Source organism: Asparagus officinalis, chromosome 2, assembly GCF_001876935.1.
Source record: "Asparagus officinalis chromosome 2, Aspof.V1, whole genome shotgun sequence".
NCBI lineage: Eukaryota > Viridiplantae > Streptophyta > Magnoliopsida > Asparagales > Asparagaceae > Asparagus > Asparagus officinalis.
Genome location: NC_033795.1, coordinates 16451381 through 16475657, shown reverse-complemented (window position 1 = coordinate 16475657; position 24277 = coordinate 16451381). Strand labels below are relative to the sequence as shown.

Below are 24277 nucleotides of genomic sequence, written 5' to 3'. Positions count from 1 at the left end.
AGTCCTCTTTTCACTGATATTTACTGCAATTTTCTCACTACGCTCCTCTTTTTAAGTTTATATTTGGTTCAATGACCTGCAACCTCCTCAATACTAAACAAATAAAAGAAAGGCAGAGCTGTTAAGTACTCTACTCTCATTCATTCAATTCAATTGTTGTCTTGTATTAAAGAAAACCCATCACCTCTCCAATATTTCTCTTATATAATGGCATTAGAGCATCCCTCACCTCTCCCTCCCTCAGTACAACTCCATAGCAACCACCTTCTCTTCAGGTGAACCTCCCCTCCTTGCTCCATCTCCCTCGAAAGCTCGGCTCTGATCATCTGAGGTAACCATTTTCAGCCTCATCTTTTCCAACGCTAACTATTCTTAATATTATGGGTACACTGGATATTAGCTGTCATCTCATTTCGCAAAACGAGCTGCCAAAAATAATAGTAGTAAGGTTCACTTGCTCCCTATATATAACTAGCAGACATCACTAGCCTGTTTCTTAGAGGTCATTCAGCAAAATGAGTTGCCACTTCGTATCCATTTTTTTTCCATTACTATTTTTAGGGGGAAAAACCGAGGTTTTAACCTGTATATTACTATAAGAGAGAGAGAGAGAGAGCAAAGTATACATAAAAAATACTTTGATGCCCCAAGGTAAATAAGAAAAATGGCAAAATTATAGCTTTGTATAAACCAAATTATGCAAGGTTTTTTTTGTTGATTACTAGATGATTTCGTGGTTCCGGTTTTTTATTTTTATTTTTCACTTTCTTTTGATACTAATATTATTGGCTACATGACGGTTGTTTCGTGTGAAGGAGGTTAAACAATGAGCAGGAAGGGGCCGAGAAGGGACCTGAAGCTGAACTTATCCCCGCCGACGATGCGTGGAAACACATCGAGAAGGGTGGCGGAGGACGACGACGGACTCGCCTGATAATTCTCGTCCCGCGAGCTCGTGTGTGTCATCGGAAGCCGCCAGCAGCCCCGAGGCGACGTCGATGGTGGCTCGCCGGTTGCCCGAGGTGCCTGATTACGTGATGCTGCCTGAGCAGGACTCGAAGTGCCCCAAGTGCAACAGCCACCGTTGCTCCTTGACTTTCTCAACAACAACAGCAGCAGCAGCAGCAGCAGCAATAACAGTAACAAGAACAAGGGCAACGGCAAGAAGAACAGAAAGAGCTGAAGTTTTCGTTATATATCCCTGTTTCTTAGTTTTATGTCACCTTGGTTCTTAGTTTCCATCCATAAGCTTAATTGCAGATACATCTTTTATACTACTGCCTTTAGAATTTCAGACGATTTTTTTTTGAACTTTTCTTGCTGTCACTTTTAAAATTCGATTAAAAGAATTTTCGGTTGAATTAAGGGCAGAAAGATAATTTATCGTCAAGTCATTCACGCAAGTGCGTAGTACAAGAGATGTATCTGCAATTAACCCTTTAATCTATATAAATAGATTGTAGTGGTGGTCTTTTCTGCTAGATGAAGTCTCTGTCTCCTCCTTTTCGTGCTCCCAACTCTCTGTTTGGCCGAAGACGGTGTAAACTGGGCCAACTCCGATGACTAGCCCAAATTATAATATAAATAGTACTCTAGTACCTTCAACTGTGTATTACAATATATATGATCATTTATATGTGGGTGAACTCTTTCTTTCTCTTGAACAGACAGAGCAAGGCTTGTAATTAATGATCTCAGTTAGCCACAAATCATGGTAAAGGGCATTTTTGTAGAGAGTGCTGCTACAGGGACCCTATTTAAAATAGGGGATCCTGCATGGGACAGGTGAGGTGTCGCCTCCATGTCCCGTGATGCATTGTTCATGAACAGTGCATCACAGGACAGAAAGACGACACCTCACATATCCCACTCAAGGTCCTCTATTTTGGAATCCCTGAGGCATTTATTTTTGTAGATGTCATGCTCAATAGTTTGCAAGCATATGCAACTATGCAAGTAGATAGCATATAATAAGATACAGCCCCACCACAGAGAAGTTGATAGATGAGAGGCATTCAAAAGGAAGACTCTTTTGTATTGAAGTACCATTAAAAATCAGATTGAATGCAAGAGTAATTGAGACGGTTGAGAATAATGAAGGGGTGTTTACGTCAGGTGATAAATACCAATTAATTTCTCCACTCTTCTTCCACCACCCGCACCTCCTTGTTTTGCTTTTGTTTTTGCCTTTGCCCTTTAGATTGAATACATACAAGAAGCACCTAATGGCTCCAATAAATGCAAGGCAAAGGCAATACAAATTTGCCACAACAACTACATTTCATCTCATGCATGCGTCACCTATAAATATTACATACTCTGTTAGAACATAAAACTGTAACCCTCAATCCTCACCACTTCATAGTTTTAATATAGTAGCAGAATCCTTGGCATCAGAGCAGTTTGGGTTGTCACAACGTTGGAGTTTTGGTGCAGTGGCTAAGTCCTCAAACATACTCACATTTGACATACTCAATTCTATACCGATACTCCATGTCCATCAACTATTTGTTTCTAAACCCTTAGTTGTCAACTATTTGTTTCTGCACGAATGACAAATTTACTCACCTTTCATCCTTACAAAATAACAAAGATGTCCCTTAATTTTTTGCAATGCAAATAGCTGCTGCATCTTTAGTTGGATGATTGAATGCAAGTATTCTTCTCAATAAACCTGAACAAAAGATCTACGGTCCCAGAACGAAGAAGAAAGAAACATCTGCTTGAACAAGCTAACATGCTGAAAAGTACATCTATCGTTATCGAAATATTCCTGTTTCAATTTCTACACTTCTAATTCTATTAGCCCTTTGAGACTCATCAGCATCTGCATTACTGTTTCCTCTTCACAGAAAGGATGACTATAGAGTTCTCCCTCTTTATCCTTTCCTTCCTTGCAAAACCTAACAGTCAGATATAAGAAATCTAATGAATATGAATTATCCTATAACAGAATACTGCTAACTACGCTATTTCATATATCAGATTATGGTTACTGAGACAAAACAGAACTAGCTGTCAGCCTAAGAGAACTTTGTTCGAAGCAAGCAAGAAAGATATAAATGATAACATAACCACAAATGACCCTTAACAGAACTGAACGGAATGGAAGGATCTATGTGGCTGAACCAAAAGATTTGGCAATAAAAAAAAGTTTGTCACCGGTGTCATTGTTGTTACCTATGTGTTCAAATAATGTATCACGTGTATACTGTTTACAAGTAAATACTGGTTGATGATGAGCCATGATGTATTCCTTAATATTCGGATAAATCATGGGCCTTCATGAATAAAACCGATGAAAAGAATAATTCAGTCACTCCCTTCACATTTTTGAGCAGAAGTACGTCAAAACACTCAAACCATCAAAAATGTTGTGCCTCATACAGCAAATTGATAGCGCAAGATCAAGCTTCATAGTGAGCAACAAGTAGACACAAATGTCAAATGTGGTCCATGAGGTGATGTGTCGTGCACCTATTAATAAGCATAACCTTCTTGGTGATTCGACTATGTCCTCCCTGGCCGACAAAGATGTATTCTAAAGGAATATGGTTTGGTTTCTGCCTAATACCAAACATAATGAGCAAGGAATTGAATCATGAGCAGATAAATAGAAAACATTTCACAATGCAAGATTTGCTAATGGGTCAAAAAAAATTATGACACGGTTTTAATAAGCATTTAATAAATAAGAACGCTCGATAGCCTACATGCCAACTACTTGCAGTTTGAGGTCATAACACTGAATTGACTAAACCATTTAAAAAGGAAGAAAAAAGTAAGGAATCAGTAAATATATAAATGTTAATGATTGAGATCAAATAAATGGTAAAAATGTGAAGCCACCTATCAACATACCTCTCTTACTATGTCCCTTTGTTTTGTAGGCTTGCTAGTAGATGATATATTCCCACATTCAGTCGTGACATTGTTCTATGATCATTCAACCACAATTACAGGGCGAAGTAAAGGAACGCCTATATAGTATCCTGGATGCTCCTTATTCCCCACACTGCACTAGAGTATTCAAGCCAAACCAAAAACAAACAATATGCATATCGTTTTTTGATACTGAACCTCGATGAAATCTCAAAAGATGTTAGAAGACTAGCAGTCACTTGTATGAAGAGCTGCTTCACATAAATGTGCAAACTAGTCAGAGCAATATACCTATATGAATCAAAAGTATGAGTAAACTAAAGATTGAAATGTTGCAAACCATTTTCCAAACGTTTCCACTAAGCTTTTCTGTACTTACGACAGGATGTCCTCAGCTTCATACTAAAAGAAGAAGAAGATCACAGGTATAGAAGATATTACAAATCAGCCTTCAGCTGGACATACAAATAAACCTAGGTAACCAAATATCATGGAATTTCTGATACATAAAGTTCAAGGGATGTTTTATATCATTAACTTGAAAATCTCTAGGGCCCTCATCCATAACACATGGTTCATCTTGCAATTGCTGTCTGATTACAGAACCTCCTTGGTCATATCTGCAAAATTCTCCCAAGGATTAATGATATTTCAAAAAAATATATAAATAAAAGCCATGGGCAAAGCACAAAAGCTTCAAGCAAATTAATAAGAGTGAATTAGGTACAAAATTTGCATCAGAATATCAAATTTTGCACGGGTAATAGCACTACAAACATTGAAAAAGTAACAACTAGAAATGTATTTAACAAACTGTGAAAATTAGCATTTGCTTATGATGGAGGGAATTTCAATTCACTTACTTGTATGTTTAGTATCTACTCCTCTATACAAACGGGAGAACCCAAGATTCACTGCAGCAAACAGGAACCTGGATACTGTAGCATTTATTTTTTTTGAAAACATCACTGTAGCATACGGTAATACTGTAGCTTTTTTTTAAAAAACTACAACAGAGGCGGGAACTGTATCAACCCAAAAAATCTTAAAAATTACTGTAGCATTTAAAATCGGGGTTACTGTAGCAAAAATGATATGTCGTGCTTTGCATGGTGTCACAGACTAGTTTTGAGTAAAGTAGCAATATGAATCCCATTGATACTATTACAAATCAATTGTTGAAGCAAGTTAATATATGCTCTAGTTCTAATCTAGAACAAGCACAGAATAACAGCAAGACTGTTAGGTCTCATGTTTATAAGCCTATTGTCTAATCTAGTTTTGATGATTAACAAACAATTCCTAACATCGTTTGTCGAGTGTTTGTATTTGCTTGTTAGGAATTCTACATAAATATCCTAGGTCGGAGATTGGTTGAACTTGCGTCTTCACGATGATATCTAAAGGAGGTTGGAGGAAATATAAATGAAGTCGTCGCAATTCAAGTCAAAAATTCTATTGTGCTTCATCCATGTTTTACCAAGATCGAGCTTAATGAAGATCATTTGCTTGGGTATAGTAGTTTAGGAGATTTACTTTATGTGTCATACTTAAAAACTCAAATATTACACACATACACGTTTTTGTTTTATAGCTTTCAATTTTAATCGTATAAATATAAAACAAATAGTTATATTTATATACATATATACTTGTTTCATATTTATCATCTTTATTTGGGAAAATAATGTGTTTACAGATTAAAGACTTGATTATACTATTTTATATCCTTTATCAAGTCCATTAATCTACCAGAAAGTGTTTCAGAACTTATTTGAAAAGATTTCATCAAAATTAAGTTTTAATTATTTCGTATTTTTTGAACAAGTTTGCAAAATACTTGTGTTTTCACACTTGGGAAATGTTATTTAAGAAATTTCTTCTTTAACATGTTCATTTTCATATATATAATTGTTTTCCAAAGTTTTACAATTTTTGGAGTTAATTTACTATGTTAAATCAAATTTAGAAAATCAAGTTTTCAAGTAAAATCAAATATCTGGGATATATGTTATCGGTCGACCAACATAGTCTCATCAGTCGACCGAGTCGACCGAGAACAGGTTATCAGTCGACCGACGGATGACCATCAGTCGACTGATCAGAGCTATTTTTCAGCGTTTATTTTCTCAGGTTTATCAGTCGACCGATACTCTTATATCAGTCGATCGATAACCAACCATCAGTCGACCGATGACAAGCCATCAGTTGACCGATAACGACTAGTTTCTGTAACTGGTAGTTTTTGTCAAGTTGTGTTTTTTAGGCTATAAATACCCCTCAAGCCTTGGTTTTTCTCAAGGGTTTTCACTGAGGTTTTAGGTTGTTTGTTTCAAGTTTTTGAAGATCAAAAATTCGTTTATATGAAGAGGTTTTCACATGAGAAGGAATTCAATTTCAAGTTTGAGGCTTTCATCCTCAACATCTTCTTCTCTTATTTAGAGAAATTTTCTAAACTCTTCATCTAGCTTTTTATTGTTTTGTTTCTCATATATTTATGCTAGATTGATTTGAGTTTAATTTGTTTTAATTATTATTTCACACACAACCATTGGGCTTGTTGTAAATTGAAAAGAAATTTGAGGAAAATTTATGTATTTCTTTATATTATCAACCGGGTAATTACATCTGATTTATATACAGAGACCTAGGTTATATTCCATCCTACAATCTGTGGGATATCCTAACAAAAACGGATCCCACAATCTGTGGGATATCCTAACAAAAACAGAAACTAACCAAACCACCCTAATTCCCTAATTCTAGGAAAGCTAACAATTATATTCAATCTTTCCTGATTTAGTCTATACACGTGTAAACACATTTTCCAACACTCCCCCTCAAGCTGGTGAATAGGTATTCATCATTCCCAGCTTGGATACAAAACTCTGAAACACAGAACTACTTAACCCCTTGGTGAGTACATCGGCAAGTTGGCCATGTGTAGATACGTAAGGTGTACAGATCAATCCACTGTCCAACCTTTCCTTGATAAAGTGTCTGTCAATCTCGATGTGCTTCGTTCGATCATGCTGCACCGGATCGGCGGATTGTGAGCTATGCTGATTGCAGATTTGTTATCATAATAGAGTTTCATAGGGCCATCCCACTTAAACTTTAGATCCTCTAGAACAATCTTCAACCATAGTAGGTCACACACACCTTGAGTTATTGCTCGGTACTCTGCCTCAGCACTAGACCGTGCTACCACATTTTGTTTCTTACTCCTCAATGTCACCAGATTTCTACCAATGAAGGTGCAGTAACCAGAGGTTGATTTTCTGTCAACTGACCCAACATAGTCAGCATCTGTGTATGCCTCAAGAGCCAACCCTCTATTCCTCTTGAAAAGGATGCCTCTACCTGGTGTCCCTTTGAGATATTGTAAAACTCTGAATACTGCCTATAAATGAACTTCCTTTGGATAGTGCATAAACTGACTAATCACACTCGCTGCATATGCAATATCTGGCCGAGTGTGAGAAAGATAAATGAGCCTCCCCACCAACCGTTGATACATTTCTCTATCCACCATTGTATCTTCTTCTGCCTCGTTAAGCTTGAGGTTCGGTTCTATTGGAGTACTCACCAGTTTGCATGATGTCTTGCTAGTTTCTTTTAGTAGATCTATAACATACTTCTGTTGAGAAATGAAAATGCCTTGCTTAGAATGAGTCACCTCAATCCGAAGAAAATACTTCAACCTTCCTAATGTCTTGATCTCAAACTCCTTAGCCAAACACTGGCTTGGAAGTTGCCTCTCCCTATCATCATCACCGGTCACAATTATGTCATCAACATACACCAATAGGACTGTAACTTTACTTGAAGATGAGTGTTTAATGAACAAAGCATGATCTCCTTGACTTTGTCTATATCCCATGGTTGTCATCACTCTAGCAAACCTTCCAAACCATGCTCGCGGTGATTACTTAAGTCCATACATAGCCTTTTTTAGTCTACATATTGTACCAGCAACCAAACCTTTATTATAACCTGGCGGGACTTCCATATAAATTTCCTCCTCCAATTCTCCATGCAAAAAGGCATTCTTGACATCAAACTGCTGTAATTCCCAATCACAATTAGCTGCTAATTACAATAAGACTCTAACAATGTTCATCTTTGCAACCGGAGCAAACGTTTCTTGGTAATCAATCTCATATGTTTGAGTATAACCCTTGGCCACCAACCTAGCCTTGTATCTTTCTATAGATCCATCTGCTCTATAGTTTATTGTATAAACCCATTTACACCCTACAAGTTTCTTTCCTTCAGGCAACTTCACTAACTCCCAAGTTCTGTTCTTTTCCAATGCCTCCATCTCCACATTCATAGCCTGTTGGTTAAAGCCTCAGATAACCTGGTAGGAATGGCAATGGTATTTAGGCTGATAAGGAAGGCTCTATGAGATGGTGAAAAACGTTTAAAGGATAGTAAATGTGAAAGAGGATATAGAGGTCGGTTTCTGCATTCTCTAACTCCTTTCCCAACATCAATAGGGAGGTTCTGGTCATCATTGTTTATCTCAGTTTCAGACTGAAAGGAAGGACTAGAAATTGTTACCTCATTCTCAGGATTTAGATTGGAGTCTTGGACTTGCACAGATTCAGGGATAACTTGCTTCCTTCTTGAAAACACCTTTCCTTTGCCAAATCTTACACCATCAAGGACCGGATTTAAAGATGGATTTGCAGGAGACACAAAATTTAGATTTTCAGTAGGCTCGGTGGGAGGAACATTAATAGGACTAGACTGACTAGGTTGTCTTGACACAGGAAGAGATGAGGATGGCAATGGCAAATCATGAAGTAAAAAATCTGCCTTATCCTTATCTTTCATTATTGAATTCTCCCCCAGAAGATAATGAATAGTGAAATAGGATTCTTGTTCATGAAAAGTTACATCAACTGAGACATAGAACCATTTTGTTGGGGAATGATAGCACTTATACCCCTTTTGAGTTGAAGAGTATCCCACAAACACGCACTTTAATGCCCTTGGATCCAATTTTCCCCGGTTTTGACTATGAACATGAACAAAGGCCACACACCCAAATATGTGAGGAACAAGATTATTTGTGACGCGTATATTTGGATAGAATGTGGAAAGAACATCCATTGGACTTTTAAATCCTAGGACTCTAGAAGGTAACCGATTGATGATATGGGCAGCTGTAAGGATTGCTTCCCCCAAAAAGATTTAGGCACATTTTTCTAAAACAGAAAGGATCTCGTGGAATCGAGGAGGTGACCATTTTCCATTATGCTACTCCATTTTGTTGTGGAGCACTAACACAAGAGAACTCATGTATTATTCTCACTTTCTGAAAGTATGGAGTTAAGACTTGATTGAAATAGTCTTTAGCATTATCCGACCTAAATCTTTTGATATTGACATCAAATTGAGTTTTTATCATAGAACAAAAATTTGGGAAAACAGTGCTGACATCGGACTTCTGTTTAAGCAAAAAAATCCAGGTTACTCGAGTACAATCATCAATGAATGACACAAACCATCTAGCCCCATTTACATTAGAAACAGTGGGAGGACCCCAAATATCATTGTGAATAAGGTAAAAAGGAATGAAACTTCTTTTATTACTTATTGGAAAAGATACACGTTTGTGTTTAGCAAGTTCACACACTTCACAATGAAAACGTTCAACATCTAAACCCTTAAATAGAGAAGGGAACAAAAGTTTAAGAATCCTAAATGATGGATGTCCAAGTCGGCGATGATGAAGCCAGACTTTTTCTTTATTAGAGGAAAGAGACTCTAAGACAAAAGAATAAGATGTTATGCCCTTGGTAATGTTGGATTGACTTGGTGTTTCAAGATAGTAAAGCTCATCCTGTTCTCTAGCTTGTCCAATCGTCCTCCCCGAATCCTTGTCCTGAAATACACAATAACTTTGATCAAACACCACTTTACAACGCAAATCTTTAGTGAGCTTTTGGATTGAAACAAGATTTGTGGTTAGCCTAGGGACATGAAGAACATTTTTTAATAACAGTGACGAGCTTATCTTGATATCACCTATACCAGCCACCGTGGTCAAATGATCTATTGGATGTGACTATTTTCCTATTACTTGGACATAGGGCATATGAGGAGAAATTTTTTGATGAATGGGTCATATGGTCGTAGCTCCCGAGTCAATAATCTAGGAACTTGTAAAGGCTATATCCGAGACATTTAATCCAATGGAGAATGGAAGTTTACCAGAATATGCCAGTGAATAAGTACTTGATGGTTTTTCAAGGCTGCTAATAAGTGATCTTACCCTCTCAAGTTCTTCTTGGCTGAGATTTCCCATTTCTTGTGGTGTTCCTTCATGCGGTGACACTGATGCAATCTGAGCTTGTCCACTATTCCTCGGTTGATCTCCCTTTTGTCCCCACTCTCGGCTTAGTGGTTTTCCATGCAGTTTCCAACATCGCTCACGAGTATGATGTGCAGTAAGTACACCATAGAGTGTCACGGTTTTGAGTCCTTGGCTAGTTGGTTCTCCCATTCTCGACAGCTGCCACTTTTGCTGCATTTATGGTTGTCTTATTATTGTTACTAGCAACCAAAGTCGAACTGTCAGTGCTCTTTGGTTCAAGCATCAATTCCCTTCTACTTTCTTCTCCTCGGATGAGTGCCACCACTTCATTGAAGCTTGAAATTTCTTGTTTGCCAAGAATCTGAATTCTAACTTGGTCGAATTCCGGATTTAGTCCAACAAAAAAATCATAAACTCTATCTTGCTCAATAAACTCCTTTAAAATTACAACATCTTCAGGACATTTGGTTTTTATCACCCTGTAGTGATCAAGTTCTTGCCATAGAGCCTTCAATTGATTGGCATATTCAGTAACTATTTTACTGCCCTGTTTTGCAGCCATCGTTTGCACATTGACTTCATAAGCTTGAGCTGCGTCTCTTGCTTTTGAATAGGTCTGCTAAATTGCGTCCCAAATATCCTTAGTTGTAGCCAGAAACATACATGTGTCACTGATCTCAGGAGTCATAAAGTTCCATAGCTATGCCATAATCATAGAATCTTCTTCATCCCATGCTTCAAAACGAGGATCTCCTGGTTTTGACCCGGTACCCAGGAGATGACTAATCTTTCCTTTCTCTTTCAGTACTGTGCGAACAAGCTGTGACCACTTCAAATAGTTCTTCCCGTTCAACTTATATACTGATTGAATCTGTTGCAATTCTCCATGCACTGATTGCGGTGTCACTTCATCAACCATGGTCGTATTGTGGACTTCAGATGTTTCTGTCATGATTTATAAGAGAAGGCAAAAGAAAAGAGAAAACGACAAGGTTTTTTTTTATGAAGCTCAATCGTTTTCCTAGCGATGAAGGCCTAGTGTTAGAAGACTGAATCCAACTCCGTCGATTAAGGCGGGAGTAGACCATGAAAAACAGCGATTAAGGCCGAAAAACACAGAAAAATCCCAGAAAGAGCCTAGGGCTCTGATATCATGTTGTAAATTGAAAAGAAATTTTTGAGGAAAAATTATGTATTTATTTATATTATCAACCGGGTAATTACATCTGATTTATCAACAGAGATCTAGGTTATATTCCATCTCACAATCTGTGGGATATCCTAACAAAAATGGATCCCACAATCTGTGGGATATCATAACAAAAACAGAAACTAACCAAATCAACCTAATTCCCTAATTCTAGGGAAACTAACAATTATATTCAATCTTTCCTGATTTAGTCTATACACGTGTAAGCACATTTTCCCACAGAGCTTAAGTATTTCAATATAGTATTATTGGGTTGTGGGGTGTGATCATTGAGTGAGCTTTCATTTTCGTTCTCATTTGTATTAGAGAACAAAATCATTTACTTGAGCTTATTGTTGAGAACACGTTGTAATACACAAGGACACTTAGAGGAGTGGTTGATAGTGACAAGATCAATTCCAAGAGGAGTGGCTTGGTTGTAAAAGCCTAGGGAGAGATAATTCCAAGCATTTGAGGAAGGTAACACGGGTAGACCAACACTTAGAAGAGTGTATTATATGATTTTCAACGTATGATTTGTAAACGTTATTGGCGAGCATTGAAAACCGATTTGTGTAGTTATTATTTGTGTTGATAATAGAGAATCTCCTCGAGGTGAGGAGCGGAGACGTAGGTCGAGGGTTGATGGAACTCCGTGAACATATCATTGTGTTTGTGATTGTTTTTGGCGCACTCTTATTGTCTCATTGTTTATATCGCCTATTGGTTATTTGTTTATCCTTGCATATATCACTTTGTTTATCATATTGCTAGGATATTAGTTGATAAGTTTTAATTTGGCATCAATATCGAATTATATTAGCAAATACCCTATTCACCCCCCTTTAGGATACTTTCAAAGATAACTAATAAATTCTAGTTCTAGTTAATATGCAATTGCAAAACTGAAAAAGACATGTTCAAGACATTGATAATCATCACTTGGTGTTCTATTCTTTCGCAAGCAAGAAATGGAAAGCATATTCTGGCTTCCCTTCTATGTTTCATCTGTATCTCTTTAAAGGGAAAAACTGAATAGCATGGCTTGCTGACATGCCCACTTTTTACAACTGGAGCAACTTCTAATCAATGGTCGATAATATTTATCTTGAGAGGCCCAAGAATCCAAGATACAAATTCTCATGATTTCTCTATTATTTGAAAGAAAATTAAATTATTGAATGTTTATAAGAGTATAACCCTAGAAGATATGAAATGGCAATTGCCTTTTAAATAATACAATTATTAATCAAAAAATACAAAGTTACCTATGAGACACATAAACCCTAGAATCCGCCTCAATGAAAATCTCCAATATCTTGAAGATCAGGCATTGTAACTTTCCTGGAGCATTGTCCTGATCAATACACTAATGAAATGGCCAGGATCAAATAGCTATAAAAACCGTAATTCTTTTTTTTCTTCTTCCTCTTCTTCTTTCTCTCTATGGCCGCAAAATTCACAAACATCAGCAGGGCTTTTTTTCCTGCCTCTGTTCCGAAGGGCATCTCACGTGATACCCTAATCATCAAAAGCAAACCCCAAATGCAATAACTTATTCCCGTTAAAATATATTAGTGGGCCCTGCTTCCTTTTGTTACTCTTTTGGTAACAGAATTTAAGCTCCCCCACTCACACTAATGCAGCCTTATAGCTTAATAGGTAACGCTTTTAAAATTTTGAGGGGACCTGTCAATAATAACCTTAGCCTAACAGAAACTAAACTTGCTCCGCCGGTACTTCTAATTTCAGGAAGTGTTAATAGCAATGATTTATGAATCAGAAAGTTGGGCAATTAAGAAGTAGTATGTGCAGTAATAAGAATGGTATGATGGATATGTGGGATACACACTAGGAGATAGGAAATGAGCACATTTATAGGAAGGTATTAATCCTATTACGGATAAAATAGAAGAGAACTGATTGAGATGATTTGGACATATGTAATAGAAGCTGCTAAATGCACTGATTATGAGAAGTGATAATATTATCATTAATGAGACAAGATGGCCTAGAGGTAGGCCATAGGCCTAAGGAAACCTAGTTGGAAGAGTAGCCCCATAAGAAAGTATTCTATAATAAACTGAAATATAAAAAAGCCACTCATAATAACAAATACTTTTAGAAATTGGACAAAAAGGGAAGAAAAAAGTTACCTTATACACAGAAGTTTGTCTACAGTGAATTAACCAATAAGATATACGGCAGATGCTTCTTTTAAATCATCAACTACAGAGGTAAAACTCGCACATGCACCAACTCCTAAATTAATTTCAGGCTAGGAATATAATATACATGAAAACTGGACTTCAGTTAGGCACTTGAAATCGTCGGCTCACAGAATCATAATTTGGAACTCTATCAACTGCAGAATTGCGAAATGATATGAAAACGTGTTAGGAAATTTAAACTTGCCAGCTATGTAGCACGGACACGGATCCGACACGGCCATCCGACACGCCGACACGAGGCAAATCCTAAAAAATACATAGGATACGTGTGTTCGACACATGTATCCGACACGGACACGACACGACACGGCTTCATGTTATGCGTGTCCGTGCTTCATAGCTTGCCAGGTTCAAAAAGATAACGAAAAAAGAAAGGAAAGCAAGGAATAAACTACCATCTCCCATGCAAGCCATTGCAAGCGGTGATGATAACATTTTCTGAGAAATCATTGTGAGATCATCGACAGTCAATTCATCTAAAATCTCTAGAAAATACTCCAGTGAGTTCCTGTAAGATTTCCAGCACTTAGAGAACCGATATACCTCATGCAATATATTCGAATTAGACAAATGAAATTAGCAACCTACCGACAACCATATGTCAATATTTGCCTGCCGATATCCTCTGTACAAATTGACTGCACAAATGAGAAAAACAGTTGCATAAAGAATCTCCTAGCAAAAAATATGGAAACAGGAAAAAGAAAGTTCTTGGAAAGGTACCCTAGATTCCAAATTTGTCAAAATAGCAGATTTGGTGGCATTTTTAGCTCGAAGTAGTTCAAGCTCAGTCACTGCAATAAGTTCAAGATTAATTGATTTAGATGTTTCCTACTAAATGAGATAAAATCCGCTAGCTAAACCTACCCTGTCCAGGAGTTGCAACTGCTAATAATTCAGAAGCTGCTACATCCACAGCTTTTTCCACAAAATCTGATCCCTGCATGTATATACTTGAAAAGTATTAAGGAATTCTGAAGTTGTACGCTCAAGTATCCGCATTACTGCCTAGTGAAAGGCTGAAACTAAAAAGCTTTATCAAGTAATAGAAAAAAAACCAAAAATACGGGGAAAAAGAACAAAAAACTATAATCAAGAGCATAGATCAGGAAACAATATACCTGAGAGAACTATTATCTAGCGCATAGATCGGCACACATTAATGTTATATGAGTACTTCTATCATGAAACCGTCCACGTACCTAAACTTCATGGACACCCCTTGGATATATGCATCCATTTATTTCGACATGCATTCAATTTTATATGTGTGTGTTAATTTGAAACACTTGTCATACACTTCTTGGACGCATATCCTATATTCACATCCATTTCTTGAAAATCATAAGACATCAGCCAGGTTCTGTTCAGCCCATACCCAAGCTCACTACTATGATTTTGAAGGGTCATTTGGGTATCTTAGTTAAAAAAAGAGCCGTATTCAGCTTATAATAATCAACATAATAAAAGAAACTTAAAATTGTGATAAGAATTTTTAGTTTAATAACACAATGAATTGAGAAACTATAATGATCTCATGTAAATTATTAATTTCAATATGTATATATATATATACACACACAGCCTGCATTTTACAAATTCGCTGTGTCCCATACCCATACCCATACCCGCCCATACCGGTATCCATACCCGTTTCAATGCAACTTAGGGACACAATAATACTAAAAGAAAGAGGTAATATAATTTGAATGTTAATTGCTGGATCCAGATAGAAAATTTGAAAAGGGTTATTTTCTGTATCAATTCTTAACATGTGTAGTGAAAAGGGGAAACAAAATAAATGCATAGAAGAAAATGAAGGCAGCACGGTTTCCAATTAAGCTCATAATCTTTCTTTTACAAAATTGTAAGCTAAGAGTTCCTTACTGTCGTTAAAAAGATGCCAAAGAGGCCAGTATCATCATTTATGTTGCAAAATGCTGAAAAATTCTGAACTTCTCGATATGCATTTAGGACTCTAAGATCTGCAGTAATAAGAAATGTAGCTTAAGCGATTTGCACGGAGTTAAAAGAAGTCAACTAATTAACTCCAAATGAAAAAGTGAATGTGAACTGAAGAATAGCCTACAAAGGATCTAAATAGTTAAAGAAAATGAATCACATAAGTAGACTCACAAAGCCGAGAATGCATCCCCTTCCCAGGGCCACCAGCAGAAAATGAACCACCGCCACCCATCAGAGTCTGTAACAGACAAACACATTTTCAGATAACAGCAAAATTATTTGAGCAGTTAAATAAAAATAATGAACTAAATATGCATGTATTATTTGATGCCAAAACCAAAATGTTAACAATCACAATAAACTTGGTACCTGCAGAACAGTAAGAGCTGTAGAATATTTCTCTTGATGCCAGCCTCCTGGAACTTCAAAAGCCAATGCCACATGAGTCATCTACTAAGAGGGCAATAGATTAGATGAGATCCTCAGTGAATGCAGTAAAATGATTTATTCTATTCATAATGAGACTTAACATGTTATTGGATAAAATAGATACGTTTCATATAATTTAAATCCTTTACTTATTTTAGTTCATAGAGAAATCTAAAAAGCATATGCTAGCCAACACCTAAAAGTTTTTGGACTTTATGAAAAATATTCTCTAAAATTTTTAAATTACAAAAACACCCCTACAAATTCAAAATTTTATTAAAACTTCTTAAAATTTATAAATTTTACTTATCTCAATTCAGTAAGAAATCTGAAAAATATATGCAAACTAGAAATTGAAAGTTTTTTGACTTTAGAGAAAATATCTTGTAAGTTTTAAAAATTATAAAAACACCCCTAAAAATTTAAAATTTATAAAAACATCTTGAAAATATCAAACTTATAACATACTAAACACCTACAAATAACACAAACAACTCCTAAAAATTTATAAATTTGCAATACGCACTCTAAACTTTTTACAAATTACAAAATAAAACCCTCAAAATTATAAAATTTATAAAAATCCTGATAATTTCTGACCTAACAGTACATTAAAAATATAAGAAATATAAATATTCCCTACATAATTTATAATTTATAAAAAACACCCTTAAAGTTTTTTTAAAAACTACAAACAAATGTTAAAAATTTAGAATTTACAAAAAAAACATCCTGAAAATTTCAAATTCATTAGTAAATTGAAAGCATAGGAAGTATTAATAGTCTATAAACAATTTACAATCTGTAGAAAGGCTTATAAGTTTAAAAAATTATAAAAAGTCCTTAAAATTCATAATTTACAAAAAAACTCCATGAAAATTTCTAACCTATAGACACTGAAATGAATATGCAAAATTACTAACCCCTAAAAAATTAAAATTTTGCAAAAAATATCATACACATTTTAAAAGTATAGGTTTAGGAAAAAAATTTCATGATAAATATTACCCATAACTTTTTTGAAAGGAACATAACTAATTAAAAATCTATTAAATTTGATATTTATAAAAATACCCTTATAGTTTAGTACATTGTAAATTATCCCTCCAAAGTTTAAAATTTTTTAATAATTTTTTGTAATTCCTTGATTTCAATGTAATGTTTAATAGTTGTGTATTTGTAAATTACAAATTTTAGAGTGTTTTTTACACTTTTTAAAACATTTGAGGGTGTTTATTTTGTAGTTTTTATGTTTTCAATGTAATGCACATATACATCAATTAATGATGATATTGAAGAATAAGTCGTTCTTAAAATTATTAGACCATAGTTAAGTGTGCACATCACTATTCCTAAACAGTATAGTTTATATATGCAAAAAATTTCAGACAATCTATGTAGTGGTTAAAAAAAATTTAACTTTAATGTACTATTTTTTACAAATTATATTTAATGTAAACCCACCATATAATTTTAACTGTGGTCATTATAATTTTAATATGTTTGATTGATTGACTATATACATATATAGACCATAGATTACTTTACTTTCTCACATAAGCTAACATTTTGTGCTTAATAATTTAAATTATTACTTTTAAATTCAATAAAGAGCAGTTCTAATAATATTTATTTATTTACCTACAACATAATACAATCTCAATTCCTATTTTTTGCTGGAGATTTATTCCATAATTACGCGTATCAAATTAGTAACTAAAATAGTAATTATTTATGCTTAAATTAGGATGATTGTAGTTGGTCACTCACTATGAATTTTTTATGAATATATATATCTTACTTTCTATAGCTATTTACACTGCCCATGTATATTTTATAAATTATGTCCTAATTTGACATTAAATTATTTTTTCTTTGAAAATTTCTTCTTTGACTTTTAGACTGTGTAATCACTATATCATTCTAGCATAAAAAAGACTTCACTCTAAATGGCTTCAAACCAATGTTTGAGTTGAAGTATATACTATTGTTACTGTGTGTATATATTTTTTAAGAAAATCATGTCAATACTTTTTAAATAGAAGAGCATATTCTAACATCTAATATTATAAAAATTAAATATAATCAATTGAATGATTAGCAAAAGAGAACTTACATCAGAAAAGTATGAATAATAAGATAAAGAGGAAAGATAATGACATTGCCAATAGTACTACAAATAGCAAACTATAATGTAAAATTAACCTATTTTGTGGAGCCCAACTACTAGCTATAAGATCGAGGTTTTCATATATATAATTTATAATTTATTAAAAATAGTCATATAATCTTATATAATAAAAGTGATTTAATATTGAATAATAATATCATTGTAATAATATCATTATTAGAAAAAATTCTTCATAAATCAATATGCTCTTTACGATATATAAGCTATGCACTCTAAATTCTTGTATCGTTTATAGAACCAAAAAGCTTGAATACGAACCTCTAACATGTTGCTCTCATAACAGTAAAATCCACTTAGAAGATATGAATATTCTAGATGAGTTATGTATCCTATATACAATACAATTGTCATAGGCAAGTGAATTATAATAGTATTTTTCATTCACATCATTTGGGATAAAATTTTATAGGGACCTTGCATCAAAGAAAAAAAATTATATTTAGAGCACATGGCGAAATATATCATAATTTTCTTGTTCTAATTTCGTAAAAAAATAATTCTTTGTACTTTCAGTTTTACTTCTATGATACAGAGAATGAGTTATAAAATTGAATGAGAATATTAGATAATATAAATATGAGCGAAATATCAACTAAAAGTTAACATGAATATGAGTCAAACCACAACTACAAGTTTAATGGACATATTATAAGTATATTCATATGCAAAATTCTTTTGCGAATTAAATGATCACTCATCTTTTGAAGACTTTAAGATACTAATAAATAGAGATGTTGTACTAAATTAATATGTTTATAACTTACAAATAGTAGATCACGTAGCCAAAGTTTGGGTTGAAGGAAATAATAATATTATGTTATTTGAAAGAGATTATTGAGTTGATCAATCCCACAAAAAACTTTATTTTTTTATTTTTACTATATTTTTATCAATTTAAATAATCATGATATTCAACCACATGCATTGTACGTGCATCTCAACTAGTATATATATAGACACACACATATATATACATACATATATATATATATACATACATACATATACATATACATATACATATATATATACATATACACACAGATGTATATGTATATGTGTGTATATGTACATATATGTATATGTATGTATGTATATATATATGTGTGTGTGTACATATACATGTGTGTGTGTGTGTATATATAGAGAGAGAAATGGGTATGTTTGGTACCAAGCATAAAGTTTTTGTGCTTGGTAATGAGGTAACATATTCCCCTCCACCCATTGTAATTGGGGTCCACATTCACATGGGTTGAGGAGTGGTTAGGAATTAGAATTAATGGATGAGAATAGGATACCTCACTACCAAACACAAAATTTGTGCTTGGTACCAATGATACCCATTTTCCTCATATATATATATATATATATATATAATATATTCATAATCTTTAGGATGATCAATGATGGAAAATATGGTGATGGTCACATAATTGACTATACACCAGAAATATATTATATGAGAGTTAAGTTCAAATAATATATAATAATATATATATTAATATATAATATTATTAATAATATAGTATAATATTATATTATAATATATAATATAGTATTAATTGTGTGTGTTACACACACACATCTATATAACGATATATTATACACATGCCATAATAATACGTATAATACGTATTTCTTGTGTGTTTGTAGTGTGTGGTTTATATATATATATAGTATATATATTGGTTTCGTCGAAAGTTCTTCAATCGTAGATTCCATTAAAACTAAAATGTACAGAGAATTAAACAATAGTAAGCAAATTCAGACTCTCTTGAAAAATAACACAGAAACTCGTTAATCGACTGCCTGTTTTGGACTATTGCCTGTTCGGGATGCTTTGGCCATCGTGACACAACGATATCACAATTGTGGGGGTTTTAAAGATTCTCCTTTCGTTATACGAAGATATGAATTTGAAGCGAATATCTATCGATGTAAAGCCCTCCCCCCCGCCCCCACCGCCCCCCCCCACCTATTCACGTCTTCAAAATCACAGTCTGACTTAGATCTCTAGAATTACCAAAACCTTGTTTATCGAAAGTGAAATATTCTCTCTTGCACTTCAATATTAATCAAGCCCAAGTCATCTATCTCCAATACGCCCTCCGTTCTTTGTTTAGTATGCTAAGAAGGTATCTTATAAGGGATAGGAGTGTCGCACAACCTATGAAGCGGGGCCGAAATAACTGACCGAGTGACGGCTCTTTGGCGCGGCATCTAAGACTGTCGTGCTATAATATATAGTATATATAGTGATATATATATTAGTATATATAGTATATATATATATGTGTGTGTGGTGTTGTGTGTGGTTGTTTATATAATATATATATATAATATATATATAATATAGATAGAATAGATAGTGTAACAACCACACACATATAATATATATAGCTATATATTATATATATATAGTATATATATATATATTATAATATATATATTATATAATCAATCTTAAATAAAAACACCGCTATACATTTGTATGTATTTTTCTGTTATTTATAACAATTAAGAACCATGTTAAATCAAACTAAGAATAAGGTTTAACAATAGAGTTTAGTTTTGATCATATGGGATAATACGACGAGTATGTTTCAAATATTTATGTAATGAGTTTCATGTTTCGGATTCAAAACACGATTCGTTTTTAACCCATTATTATCAAAGAAACTAATTTAGGATATAAGTAAGAGAGAAATCGGCTTTTGCTTTAAACCACACGTGTCTATGGAGAGAAATCGGCTTTTTCTTTAAACCACAAGTGTCCATGGAGAGAAATCAGCTTTTGCTTTAAATCACACGTGTCCATGGTGTGTCTATGGAGAATCTATGTCCAACACGTGTCAGACACGGACACAGCACCCAAAACGCCGCGTCCGAGTAATCTAGAGAATAGCTAAATACCTCTGAATCTGCTTTGTGCCTAAAATCACCACCAATGTAAGTTGACTTTGGGACCTCCACAGCAGTACCTCTCTTTAAGTCATACAATAGAGGCTCTGCAATAGTTAATAAGTGCTCATGATCCACACCATACCCACTCAGAACCATTCGATTAGCTGTATAGTTTTCCTGCAAATTAATAATATAAGTCATTGTGTATACTGAACATCTGAAACACTATGTACCAAATAAAGAGTGACACACTAAGATTATAGCTTACGTAGTGGAATTTTCCAATAACAGACCCATCAATTTTTTCCAGAACTGACTCAGGCGCCATTAACGGATTTCCCAAAGGACCAGAATATCCAGAAACATGAAGCGCCTCGAACAGAAACTTTTGTGGGTCATTTGTAACTTCTCCCACTTCTCTTTTAACCTGAGCTAGCTGCATAATTAATACAATCAAATATAGCAAACTTAGCAGGCTACTTTATGAAAAATAAAAGCATGTTAGCAACAAAATGAAGTGTATTAATGAATTCTAACCTGCTCCTCTACCTCATCGTCGAGAAATAGAGGGTTTCTAACGCAGTCGATTAGTAACTCTATTGCCTGTGGAAGATAGGTCTTTAAGGTGTCGTAACTGTAGCCCATCTGTTCACGAGAGGCAGATGTACTCAGATTGCCTCCTGTTTTCTCAACATCATGTATTATCTGCAAGTGGCTACGGTTCTTTGTGCTTTTAAAAGCTAGTCTTTCTAAAAGATGAGTAACACCAATATATTCCCCTGATTCGTATACAGAACCACAGTCAACAAATATCCCTATGCATGCAGCAGGGCCCTGCCATAAAAGAATTCAAACCACTTGTTTTACTTAAGTTTGAATTGGAGTTTATAATGGAACATTCTGACAAATAGAACTCTAATAATAAATGAATAGGCAGAGAGAAGACATCCTATAATAAAAAATTGTGCAGAAAACATCAATTCAGTGAAATTTAGATTTTAGTAACTATATGAAAATTGGAGTAAAACATTGTTACAAATTAAAAGTAGTTGATGGTCACCCCGAGTTCTTGTCAGAGTGAAAGGAAATCCGTTTCATAGGCCCCGTTTGGTTCCGGTTTTTGGATGGGTAAAAGGGGGGAAAGTTGCCAAAAATGTCAGCTTTTTGGCAGCTTTCCCCCCTTTTACCCATCCAAAAAACAGATCCAAACAGCCCCATATTGTTTTGCTTCACCAAACCACAACTACTACTCCAAGAAACAATGATCACTCACCTATTGATTACTAATTTCAAATCTGAATCAGATATGAATGCTAGAGCTGTATATGCATATGTGAATGTTGTTGTAAAATGCACAATATTTCCATTTGATTTCTGTCTGCAAACATTCTCGAGGAAATGACCCCAAGGAGTTTCACGGCCACTCATTCATTCAAATTAGGTCCACCTCGAAATGCCCAGGAGCAATTTAAAGAACAAGAAAATATCTCAACTCTCTATATATAAAGTAAAATCAAGAAACAACCAGCTAAATAATCCACAGAAACGGTAACTTACTGGCAAGGGAACATAAAGAGTATAGAACTGTATACCATAATCCTTAAAGAGAATAACTCTCAATGTTAAGGATGTCGATATAGATATAGCAAACCATTTTCTGATCATTGTCAAACTATACATCAAAGAACTTATGAGACTTAGACGCACGATTCTCCATATACACAACAACAATGAACAAGGAGCTTTATTGCTTCATATCCAAATCATCGGAGTTCTAAAAGTAGTAAAGCAGAAATAAGCCAAATTAGATTAAGAGTATCATACCGAGGCATCCTCAGAAGCGATCCTTAGTCCATTTGGAAGCGTAGTAATTCTAGTAGGACTCCTTTCAACAGAATCCGGGAGGTTTGGAGGAAGCTTAAGCCCTGGTAAAGGATGAAAAAGAGGAGGAAATCTTTCTGAATAGCTCCCTTGAGACGAATAAAGAGGTTCTTGAGAGAAATATCTTGATGCAAGATTTAATCCCCTCATTCTCTCAGATTGCATACTGATGAATTTACTGCGACAACCTCCATTCTCAAGAAGCTAGCAGTTACAAAATGACATTAGTAACAGACTGTTGCTACTCATTGCAAAGTACCATAAAATTGAATTTGTAAAAGGGTAAATTACATATAAAAATAAAAAACAGAAAACCCTGGAGGGCTTTTCAAAATCAAAGGATTATGCACTCCCATATGAACATATATATGACTATCGCTTTTAAAATATTAGATAGCTTTTGTGCCAATCGTCCAAATTAACGAAAACAAAAAAGATCAAACAAAAATTCAAACATTATCAAATTTGAAGATTAGTATGACATTTTTTGGACAAAAACCACTGTAGTATCCACGCCACTTTCTTTAAGCGATATCGTTGACCAAATACATTAATGGTGGAGCTTATTGAGTCATTTTGTCAAATGAATTTTAGAGTATAGAGATCTTTTGGGGTAAAAAAAAAAGAAACCCTAATAGCTGAATTAGAGAAATTAATTTATCGAACAAAAGACTAAATCGAACAAAAGACTAACCTTTTGAAGGAGAGAGCGATTCCAGGATCGAAACATCCTGATTCAAAGGTCCAAAGCTTATGAATTGATATTTGCCGTTAAAAGAAGCAGCTTTTTGAGCAGAGAAAGAGGGGAGAGGGTTTTAGGGGACAAATTTTCAAAACCAACCCATTTGGAGTTTTTATTGGAAAAAAAGACCCGTTTTACATTTATTTAGAGAAACCGACCTGGTTTCAGCCTCAGCGCTGAAACCAGGTCGGTTTTTGAAAAAAAAGTTTCCGAAACTTCACGGGAGTTGAACTCCCGTGAAGTTTAGCAGCTTTTAATTAAGCTGTTAAACTTCACGGGAGTGGAACTCCCGTGAAGTTTAGCAGCTTTTAATTAAGCTGTTAAACTTCACGGGAGTTCAACTCCCGTGAAGTTTCACAGTTCAAAAAAAAAAATTGAACTGTGAAACTTCACGGGAGTTGAACTCCCGTGAAGTTTAGCAGCTTAATTAAAAGCTGCTAAACTTCACGGGAGTTCAACTCCCGTGAAGTTTCGGAATTTTTTTTTCAAAAACCGACCTGGTTTCAGCGCTGAGGCTGAAACCAGGTCGGTTTTT

The 24277-nt window shown here is 34.6% G+C and overlaps 1 protein-coding gene and 1 long non-coding RNA gene across 5 annotated transcripts; one reads left to right on the top strand and one right to left on the bottom strand.

Annotated features, from left to right (window-relative positions):
• Nucleotides 89-1600, top strand: LOC109830390. Its single transcript, XR_002244280.1, has 2 exons — nt 89-331; nt 816-1600. It is a non-coding gene; the product is annotated as an uncharacterized LOC109830390 (long non-coding RNA).
• Nucleotides 2704-23823, bottom strand: LOC109830389 (mitochondrial-processing peptidase subunit alpha-like). Of its 4 annotated transcripts, XM_020397640.1 has the most exons (16): nt 23695-23823; nt 22944-23204; nt 21657-21953; nt 21388-21555; nt 21129-21296; nt 15965-16045; nt 15767-15833; nt 15518-15615; nt 14498-14570; nt 14354-14424; nt 14219-14268; nt 14023-14138; nt 13556-13764; nt 4746-4796; nt 3862-4502; nt 2704-2903 (listed from the first exon to the last, which is right to left on the bottom strand). In XM_020397640.1, the coding sequence occupies exons 1-13, from the start codon at nt 23728-23730 to the stop codon at nt 13709-13711; spliced, it is 1542 nt and encodes a 513-aa protein (XP_020253229.1). In that variant the 5' UTR covers nt 23731-23823; the 3' UTR covers nt 2704-2903; nt 3862-4502; nt 4746-4796; nt 13556-13708. The 4 variants fall into 4 exon arrangements, with proteins under 4 accessions (XP_020253229.1, XP_020253228.1, XP_020253231.1 ...); XM_020397639.1 differs by lacking the exon at nt 4746-4796; XM_020397642.1 differs by lacking the exon at nt 4746-4796 and having other exon boundaries at nt 14026-14138.